The 10,954-nt window shown below is 47.2% G+C and overlaps 1 protein-coding gene across 1 annotated transcript in view; it reads left to right on the top strand.

The window, feature by feature from the left end:
* Positions 1-5,850: 5,850 nt before the first annotated feature.
* Positions 5,851-10,954, top strand: part of SUSD1 (sushi domain containing 1) — a 125,616-nt gene continuing 120,512 nt past the window's right edge. The window contains exon 1 of the mRNA XM_003785222.3: positions 5,851-6,010. Within this exon, the coding sequence (XP_003785270.1) occupies positions 5,905-6,010 (106 nt within the window). The 5' untranslated portion in view covers positions 5,851-5,904. The remainder of the gene's footprint in view (positions 6,011-10,954) is intronic.

Raw genomic sequence — 10,954 nt, 5'->3', positions numbered from 1 at the left:
TCCTCATGGTGACTCAGCTCTTAGGAATCTGTAGCTTCCTGGGACCTTGAAATTAACACTTGCTTCCACTTCTGTAAAAGTCTCAGCCCTGCCTTCTCCAGCTGGATTCAAACTGACCAATGAGGAGGTTACCCTGGATAAGGAACCATAGGCAGGAGATAAAAGGGAAAGGACAGAGCCAGTTGGGGAGTTGGATCATTTTTAGACTGTAGTCTGTCGTGGCTCCTCTGGCAGAAACAAAGCCCTTCCTCTTTTAAACATAGATGTCAGGTGTTACCTTCTCTCCATTGGGCCTTGTATTCCTGCAACAAGCTCGGTATTAGTTTCATTCACATTGATTGTTGCACAACCCTCACCACCATCCATCCACGGAACTTTTTTCATCTTGCAAAACTGAAACTGTATACCCACTAAACACTAATTCCTGTCTCCTTTCTTCTCAGTCCCTGGTAACCCCAATTCTGCTTTCTGTTTCTCTGAAATGACTACTCTAGGTGCCTCATAAGTGGAATCACACAGTCTTTGTCCCTTTGCGACAGCTTCTTTCTCTTAGCACAATGTCTTTAGCCTTCACCCATGTTGTAGCACGTAGAATTTCCATCCTTTCTGAGGCCGGATAATATTCCTTTGTAGGCATATACCACATTTTACTTATCCATTCATCTGCCAGTAAATACAGAGTTACATATACCTTTTGGCTACTGTGAATAATGCTGCTACAAATGTGGGTATATAACTATCTTTGTTGTCTTTGAATATTTTGATTAGGTAGCAAGATGCATTAAGATAGATCTGTAAGTGTTTGTGTATGTAAGTTTTGGTAAATTTTAACTTTTAATGATAGATTTGTAGATATTTTATGATACTGAATGATAGCCTACTACCTACATATATTTTATGCATTCGTGACATAGCTTTTTCTTAATTTTTTTTTTGACATTTCCAGGCTATGAGATTTGTCTGTTTTTTCAAATTGTCACAAATCTTCAAACAATATTCTAATATATTTATGTCTGCATATAAGTGCACCCGGACAGTTCAAACCCATGTTGTTCAAGGGTCAACTGTATTTCTTATTATACTGCTGTGTATCTTTCGCCAGTTCTCCAGGATTTGGGGCAGAAGGAGAGAGAACTTTCAGGGTTGAGGATTCCATCTCAAAATCCAAAGTCAAAATTTTAGATATCATAGAAGAAAAAGCTTCCTCCAAATTCCTTCTGGAGGAAAATGCTGATGTGTTGACCACGTACTTTTATTTTATTTATTTATTTATTTATTTATGAGGCAGAGTCTCACTCAGTTGCCCTGGGGTTAAGTGCTGTGGCATCATAGCGCACAGCAACCTTAAACTCTGGGGCTCAAGCTATACTCTCATCTTAGCCTTTGGAGCGGCTGGAACTACAGGTACCTGTCATGACACCTGGCTAATTTTTCTTATTTTAATAGAGCCCAGGTCTTGCTTTGCCCAGGCTGTTCTCTAACTCCTGAGTTCAGGCGATTGACCTCCCTCAGCCTCTCAGAATGCTAGGATTACAGGAGTGAGCGACCCCACCCCACTGGTCATGTACTTTTGTTGCAGTTTCCCCGGGGGGCAGGTTTGAACACACCACCCTCACCGTATATGAGGCCGACGTCCTACTCACTGAGCCACAGGTGCCGTCCTGGCCATGCACTTTTAAAAGTACACTTTAGGCTGGGCTTAGTGCCTCATGGTTGTAATCCTAGCACTCTGGGAGGTTGAGGCAGGTAGATTGCCTGAGCTTAGGAATTTGACCCCGGCCAGAGCTAGAGCAAGACTCCGTCTCTAAAAGTAGCTGGGCATTGAGCGCTTATAGTCCCTGCTACTTGTGGGGCTGAGACAAGAGGATCACTTGAATGCAAGAGTTTGAGGTTGCTGTGAGCTATGATGCCATAGCACTCTACCAAGGGTGACATACTAAGACTGTCTCAAAAAAATAAAAAGAAAGAAAGAAAGAAGAAAGAACATTTTTCTTAAGCCAAATACTTTCTCAGTAGTAATCCCACTGCTCCAAATTCAACACTGGTTCAATATTCTATTTTAATTCTGTGACAAACAGAGATAGGTGAGGAGACAGTTTTTCATTCAGTGATCCAATGAACTAACCATGGAGTAAGAAGTTATCATTAGCAGTATGTTTTACAAAACATATGTTTGGGCTCAGCGCCCATACATAGCACAGTGGTTATGGCGCCAGCCACATGCACCGAGGCTGGAAGGTTTGATCCTGCCTCCGGCCAGGTGCCTGCAACAAGAAAATAACCAGGTGTTGTGGCAGGCACCTGTAGTCCCAGCTACTGGGGAGGCTGAGGCAAGAGAATCACTTAAGCCCAAGAGTTTGAGGTTGCTGTGAGCTGTGACACCAGGGCATGGCGATGGCACTCTAATGAGGGCGACATAGTGAGACTCTGTCTCAAAAAACCCACCAAGACAAAAAAACCTCATATGTTTGAAAGTAAAAAATGAGCCAATAAAAATACTTGAAGTCATACAATCTAATGTAGAATACAGAGTAAGACAGACTGTACTAAAGCATAATTTATAAAATACTAAAAATATAGCTCATGTAAATATAAAATGAAAATCTAAGATTCTATTCAAGTGATTAATTAATGAGAGACTCAGCAAGATGTTGACTTCAAAGGAGAACTAGTAAGATATTAAGCTTCAAAGGAAAATTCGAGGTCACAAATGATGACATGAATTTGCTAAAAGATGCCAGACTGGTTAACTAGTTAACATCATAGAGGATAAAGTGCAATTGATCTTATTTTTTACCTGGTAAAAAAGAATGGATCACTTATATTTCTACTGGGAAACATTCCTTTGCATTGCTATTAGCAAGAATCTCTTTCATTATCATCAGTTTTCTACAAGTTGTCTCTATGGTGCTGTAGAACAGCCTAGTCAATAGGAAACCCATTGAAGGTACAACGGATAGAATCAGCTAGCCCCTGAAGGTTGACTAGACGGCACCCCACTCAAAGGATACCCTGTAATTTCCTTTGTCCATTTACAAGTTTTGAACAATTTTTCCTGACATCACCAACGTAAAAAAATATATGTATATATTGTCAGGGTTCAGAAAACAATTCTCCAAAATGAAGTCCTCAGAAGCTTTTCTCTGATCTTCTCCTGCCCTCCGATCTTTTAGTCCCATTTTCCCCGAGGCTAGCTAAAGGAAATAGAATCCCCCTTCCAAGGCAGGTCACAGAAACTAGAACCCCTTTCCCCAAAGCCAACCATAAAACCTAAAAATATTACTCTAACATTCCCTTCACCTTTCTGTGCAAAAACTGGCCACAAGGCAATTATCTGACCCACCTTGTTTAACTATAAGTCTTAACACTCCCATTCCAGAGAGGGTCCTGCCCCCTACCCACAAGGAAGATAGGCCTGCTTAGATCAGCCACAAAGAAGACAGGCCTTGCCAAGTTTCCATACTCAGTCTATTAGCATTAGATCATACTTTTTTTTTGAGACAGAGTCTCACTATGTTGCCCTGGATAGAGTGCTGTGGTGTCACAGCTCACAGCAACCTCAAACTCTTGGGCTCAAATGATTCTCTTTCCTCAGCCTCCCAAATAGCTGGGACTACAGGTGCTCACCACAATGCTCAGCTATTTTTTGTTGCAGTTGTCATTGTTGTTTAGCTAGCCCAAGCCAGGTTCAAACCTGCCACCCTTGGTGTATGTGGCTGGTGCCATAACCACTATGCTACAGGCATGGAGCCTAGATCACACCTTTTTTGTGCAATCATATTTCTTTCTATATTATTGTTCATACTTTTAAGCATAAACATGGAGAGTTTCCCCTATCTTTGGGTCTTCATTCTGAAATAAATTTGTCTGCCTTTTCTCCTTCAGTCTACCTTTCGCAAGTTGATTTTTCAGCAAGCCTTTAGAAGGTCAACGAGACCTTTTCGCACTGGCACTGAAAGCTTCACCCTAACAGTGTATACAAATACAGAGGGTGCTGAAAAATTGTACACACATTTTAAGAAAGGAAAAACTGTTTTAAAATTCTAATATGAACATATACTGAGAATGAAAGATGAATATAAGTCATATTGAGCACCTCCTACAAACACAATCGCAGAAGTCAAATGGGACTTGAGAATTATAAATTTAATCATTTTTTTTTCCTGGGCCAGGCGTGGTGGCTCATGACCCTAATCCTAGCACTCAGGGAGGCTGAGCTGGGTGGATTGCCTGAGCTCATGGGTTTGAGACCAGCCTGAGCAAGAGCAAGACTCTGTCTCTAAAAATAGCTGGTGGTTGTAGCAGGCGCCTGTAGTCCCAGCTACTTGGGAGGCTGAGGCAAGAGAATCGCTTGAGCCCAAGAGTTTGATATTGCTGTGAGCTATGGTGCCATGGCACTCTATCCAAGGTGACAGAGTGAAACTGTCTCAAATTTTAAAAAGTAGTTTTTTCCTTTCTTAAAATGTGCATACAGTTTTTGAACCCTCTGAATATATATAATTTTTACCCATATAATCATTTATTTTGCAAGAGGGGATGGTGGAGCTGGAGAGGTATAGGTCGGCTAAAATTGCCTTTAATGAATGGTATATTTGCTGAAACAATGACATGATTTCAAAGTTCATGGATAGACAAGCGTAACCAAAAAAACTGTCTAAGGAATAGAAACTGTGGCTCTCACACTGTCCAAAGTAGGCCCCTATCTTGGCTGAATGAAAATATTTTGCAAGAAAGCCTGCTACAGAAGAACCTGGGAAGTTGATTTTTAACTACTTTTTAAGGCTGCACAAGTTTAGCCCTTATATGGGTGTGTTCACATGTGGTTAGGCTTAGGTCAGGCTCATAGTAGCTAGAGGAAGCAAGCAAGGATGCAGGGTGGAGCCCTGGGCACCTCTGCTCTTGGATGGCCCCACGGACATCACAAGCTCAAAACCTTCAAGCAGGATCTTATTTCTCTTTCCTTCTCTCCCACATTCTAGCAGTCATAAAAGCCAGTGGATTCTATTCCTAAACACTGCCCTTCTCATAATCATTTGCCAGTGCCCTGCTATTCCAGTGCGAGTCTTCTAGGACCTGATTCCAGGCTGGGCTCCTGGCCTCTCCTGCCCCCATCCCACTCCCACAGGGCAGACACACAGAGCCTTCCTCAAAAGCCTGTTACAGCTTCTCAGCAACTCCTTTACCTTGTTTAAGAGAACTTATTTACCTTGGCAGCTTAAAGTCTTCTCTCCACCCATCTGTTCTCGCCCTAAGGAGGTCTCCCTCTCCATTTCTAGAACTGTCACGCTCGTCTGACCGCTGGATTCCTCACCCTTGTCCTTCCCTCCCTACCAGCCGCTTTCTCCAGCACAGCTCTAATTTCTTAAGGTCTTGTCACCTGGACAAGTCTGTCGCGTGGGGTGGTCTAAGTGCAAGGCTCCCCGCCCTCCCACTTCCCCTTGGAGCCGCGGCCACCCCCGTGGCTCTCTTTTGCATCCTTGCTCCTTCTGCCTTCGGCCCTCTTCCTTCACCTACCCCGGGGGTGCCTCCCCGAGCCTCCGATCGGCTCGGATCCCCCGGGCGGGCGACACTTCCTCCCTAGCACAGCCCGGGTCTCTGCTGGGCTGTGTCTTTATCGGATCAATGTCTTTCTCCCCTTGGGAAAAGAAGCGCGAGAGGGCCGGGCCGGGTCTCTGCGCCGCTGCGCGCTGGGCCCGCGGCAGGTGCTCACAGCCAGGGAACTAGGGTCCGCTCGGGCAGCGGAGTGGGTGTGGCGGGCAGGGCCGGAGCCCCGCGGCCGCCGGGGGACCCCGCGCGGCGCCGGAAGCAGCCGGCAGCTCTCCCCCCAGCCGCGCCCGCCGCCTTATCTCGGCGACTCCAGGGCAGCAGGAGGAGTCGCGGACGCGCCGGGAGGGACGCGGCGACATGGGCTGGGGGCCCCGGGGCGCGGCGTCCCCGCCTGGCCGTCTGCTGCCGCTCCTGCTGCTGCTCGGCCTGGCTCGCGGCGTGGCCGGAGCGCCGCGCGCCGACGGTGAGTGCGGGCGGGAACCGGCGCAGCGCAGGTGCCCTGCGGGCCTCGGGCTGGGTCCTCGAGGACGCGCGGCGCGCCCGGGACGCTTCCCCGCCCCTGGGCCGGGCGGGCGCGGAGGCCGGACGTGGAGCGCAGGTGCGGCGTGCTCCGGCAGTTTGGAATCAGCAAGGCGGAGCTGAGCGAGCTGGGGCCCTCCGCCCGCGCTTCCCCGCCCGGCCCGGCCCCAGGACCCGATTCCAGGCGGCCTGGGCTGCGCCCCGGGGAGCCGCGGCCCGGGGACGCGTGGCGAGGTGGGGGCGGGGCGCAGGCACCGGCCTGGGGACAGCGACGCCGGGCGGGGACGGGAAGGGAGGGGCAGGGAGGGGCGTTCCGCGGCACTGTCACGCTTCCGGCGGTGTGGTGGCTTTTGCCACGGCAAATTCTTGAACCGTGGCAATTCTCTTTCTACTTTTAAGTTTTTCGACGTGATGAATAACTGGAGGCTAAATACGGTGAGAACAGCAAGGAAGTTTATGGGAATAAAAAGTTGTTTTTTCACTCATTCATTCAACAGACAGGCTCTTTATAGCTTCCCTGAGCAGAACCGGAGCAGCCAGTGCTGGCCCTGGTGGGCTTAGTATGCAGGAGACAGACGAGCACATGAGTCATTTGCAGGCAACACTGGTTTTTTTCCTCCTCTGCAAAACACAATGTTGAGCGTGGTAGGAGTTACACAGAAGGCCCAGACATGTAGGGGAGGTGACATTCTCCCAAATTAGTAACTGTAATAAAAGGCAGAATGCCGTAAGTGCTCTGAGAAGGAGTCAGTGGTCAGAGGACGGAAAGATTGCTTCTAGCTGGGAGAGTGGGGAGAGGGGCTTCATGGATAAAGGGACCCTTGAACTGGGACATCTAGGATGGGTTCTATTTGGATATAGGCAGATGAGGAAAAGGCGTCCCAGCTCCTAGCAGAAGGCATAGTCAGCTTTCCGCAAAGGCCTGTAGAATGATTGAAATCCAGATAGAGGGACAGCATGAAGGAGCGCACAGCCGCGCCGAAGCGGGATCCGAGCTAACTTAGCCGTCCCTGGGTCGTGGGAAGCCACTGGAAATCAGTGCAGGATTTTGTACAAGGAATAATATGAAAAGTGGGTCTAAAGAACACTCCAGCTTCCTTAATAAACCCAAATACTAATCCTGACGTGGAAGGGAATTTCCATGTGAGGAGACACAGGGGGCTTTGGCTTCAGATTTCTGCCCCCTGTAAATTCTCTTTGCCTTGGCCCTTTTATATATACATACGTACATACACACATATATATTTTTGTTTTGTTTTGTTTTTGTTTTTTGAGACAGAGTCTCAAGCTTTTGCCCTGGGTAGAGTGCTGTGGCATCATAGCTCATAGCAACCTCCAACTCTTGGGCTTAAGCGATCCTCTTGCCTCAGTTTTATTATTTTTAGTAGAAATGGGGTCTCACTTTTTGCTCAGGCTGGTTTCGAACCCGTAAGCTCAAGCTATCCACCTGCCTCAGCCTCCCAGAGTGCTAGGATTGTAGGTGTGAGCCACCATGCACCTGCCTTGGCCCTTTTACCATCTCTTCATGGTTCAACCTTTTGGAGTGGCTATTTTTGTAACATCAGATGTTTTGGTTGAACTTCCTTCCTTGACTCAGTCTCCCCCAGCAGTGTGTGTAAAACCTTGTAGAAGTTTGGAATCTATTTCGGGATCTCTGTGTGTGGACTCCGTACGTAGCCTAGGAAACTGTCCATTGTGGACCTGTTGAATTGCTAGGCTAAGATGGCTGAACATAGGTCTTAGCTGCCTAAGGTCATCTGCACCTACTTACAGGCTGTGGGGTGAATTTTGGAAACTGGCAGCAGAGAGGAGATATTCTCTCCTATGTAGATATTCTCCCTTCATTTTCAATCTTAGAAAATTTAGTTTTTGAAAGGCCAGGTTTCCTGATAGTGGACAATGTAGGGAAAGACAGGAGACTTTGAGCCCATTGAGAAAGTTGTTGCAGTAGCTGGCCTAGAAGTTCTTAGGACTGGGCCTATAGTAACGACAGCAGAAGGGGATTGAATGTGGGTGATAAGATGGAAGTGACCTGGAAGGAAGAACTTAATAACCAAAGTGAAGGTGCAAGGGAAGAGAAGAGGAAAGATTTTGGGGGCTGGGTAGCTTGGAGATATGATTCCACAGGAGAAAGAAAAAAATTTGGGAAGAAAGATCATTAACGATTTTGGACATTGTGAATTTGAGAAATGAATAGAGAGTTGGGGGCTGTGAACAATAGGCCATGTAGATTTCATGGTCACTGGAAACCCTGAGGTTGACAAGGTAGAGAGAAGGAAGGACAGGTTCTTAGGGAAGACCAAGTTTAGACGGCAGATGTAAGAGGAGAACGAGGCAGCAGCTAAGTAGGCAGGAGGAAGACCGGGCTGCACAGCCAAGGAAACCAGGAAAGGAGTTGATGGCTTGCGTCCTCGGCGACCCAGGGCTGGGAGAGCAGTATGGGTGAGACCCAGATGTGAGGGCTTTACAATGGAGACACACAGCTTGGCTACAGAGTAGGTAGTGGATACTCTTTAAAGAAGTAAAAAAAAAAAAAAAAAAATGAATGCAGTCTTCAGTCAGGTGAGCACAAGATTTTCTGGGGGGGTGGGGGATCAAAGCAGACTCAAGCATGTCTGAAACTGTGGGGTTTAGTAGAGAGGGAAAAATTGAAAAAGCAAAAATAAATGAGATATATAATGGGTAGAGCAGGTCAAAAAGTAAAGTTGGGCTACAGGTGGGAGACGTTAGGTCTGCCAGAGGAGGGGGGAAGAATGGAGAAGAGCTGCATGGCTTCCGTGGCTGTCGGCCCCGTTCATCACTGTCAGCCTGGTTTTCTTCACTCCTCCGAGGATGCTCTTAGAGCTGTCCACTTTTCTCTGCAGCTTACTGGTACCATAGGCACTGGTGCTATATGCTTACATATTACAATGCGATTACTTAACTAAGCTAAGAGCTCCTGTGGGTAGGGGTTGTGGCTTGGGTTAGGAATCTGGTGTGGAATGGAGAGCCCTCAAATGAGGTCAAGCAAGGGCTATTCTGGTGTGGAATGAAGACCCCTCAAATGAGGTCAAGCATGGGCTATTCTTTCAGGACCTGCTGTAGCAAGGGAGTCAACCACCATTCCATCGCTTAACATTTGGCAGAAGACTTAAGGCAAGCTGGAGGGTGAGAAAGCTTTATAAGGAGAAAAGGGGAGGGCTTTAGGTGTGCCCACCCTGGGAAAGCTGGAGGTGGGCTTACTAGCAGCAGGAGTTCTGTGTGATTGGTTGTGAGGGACATATTTGGCTTTCTCTGGTTGGTCCTATATTGGAAGTGGGGAGAAAAATTAGGGAAGCTGGTCATTATTGACTGAGTCCTGACCATTTGGGGGTGATTGCTACAGAGTTCCTGACCGGGCTACTGGCAATGGTGAGTGAGAGTTCTGTTTGCATGTGTGGTCTGGCCGTTGTCAGTTTGGGTACTCAGTTTCTCCCCTGGCAACTTGGCTGGAATAATTACATTAATTGGTATCAAAGGTGTTTGGGGGAGGAGAGCCAAGTCCTTGGCTAGAGTGTGAATAAAATGTGAGGCTCATAATTGTTAGAGCAGGAAGGTGGGAGGGTTTTGGGGGCTGGGTGGGGTGCCTGGTGGAGGGAGTCCAGAAGGAGGAAAGGGTAGGAGGGGTGGAACTAGTCAGTCCTGTTTCTTAACCTTTCTCTGGCATTGTTTGAGTCTGGGAGTGGCTATGGGACTTGTTGGCTCAGGCCTGGCTGGGGTTCTAGAAGGTCAGAGGGAGGATGAGCTGAGGCCTTGAAAATCTTGCAGCCAATGGTAGGGAGAGTTGGGGAGGTTGTTCTTACTGTAGAAAGTGCACCTGACCTCACTCGTTTTCTAGGCTTGGTCTTCACTCTGTCTTCCTGAATCCCAGTAGCATATTCACCATTCAGAGGAGAAAAGGAAAGAGCAATTTTTATTTATTGTTTTGAGATAACGTCTCTGTCTCCTAGGCTGCAGTGCAGTGGTGTGGTCATAGCTCACAACACCCTCAAACTCTTGGGCTCGAGGGATTCTCCCAGCTCAGTCTCTGAGTAGCTGGGACTACAGGCATGAACCATCACACCCAGCTATTTTGTCTTAATATTTTTGGACATGGGGATCTTGCTGTGTTGCCCATGTTGGTCTTGAACTCCTGACCTCAAGCCATCCTCTCACATCAGCCTCCCAAAGTGCTGGTATTACCAGCATGAGTCACTATGCCTCACTGAGAATGGATTGTTTTGGAGAGATTTAAAGTTGTTTCAATAAAGTTGCTTAGAATAAGGAAACAGGATTAGAGGTGAAGATTCTGACTGTGGCTGTCTTCTACCTCCAGGGCCTTGGCCCTGGGCATATCCTTAGTCTTCTGGTAAATCCTAAAATGGAATCCCAGCAGTTCAAAGTAGAAAACGGTCTGTTGGCCTCAGCTCTGTGGAGGAGAGAGGGAAAATAAATTGATGGATTAAAAAGTGCAGGGCCTGCTTGAGAATGAGTCAGGTGTGAGCCAGTGTGTGAAAAGAATTGGTGGAGGTTAAGTGGGTGACTGCTAGACAAGAACTCTAGGGTGTGGCCTAAATTAATGGCTGCTTAATTCAAAATTCAGCACTGAGATGGTTGGTTTCTGCTCTGGAGACCAGGTATGAGGATTCCACTGTGTGTTGATCTCAGTCCCACAGGAAAGGGGACAGAAGAATCTGTGAACCATTTTATACAAGGAGAGATAAGACTTCTTGATGGGCAATGTCAGTGCTAGGTTTGGGTGAGGGTGGGAAATACATAATGGTTTGAATTGGCCTACAAATGGTTTGAATTGATTACCTTGCTGGAGAGAGTAGAGGCCTTGCTCTCTGTTTTGGAGGATTTTAAGGCAGAAGTTTAGCTTTTTGTTTTT

Source organism: Otolemur garnettii, unplaced genomic scaffold (genome assembly GCF_000181295.1).
Source record: "Otolemur garnettii isolate 467f Iridium unplaced genomic scaffold, OtoGar3 scaffold00014, whole genome shotgun sequence".
NCBI classification, from domain to species: Eukaryota; Metazoa; Chordata; class Mammalia; order Primates; family Galagidae; genus Otolemur; species Otolemur garnettii.
The sequence above is the reverse complement of the archived record's forward strand: the minus strand, read 5'-3'. Positions and strand labels throughout refer to the sequence as shown.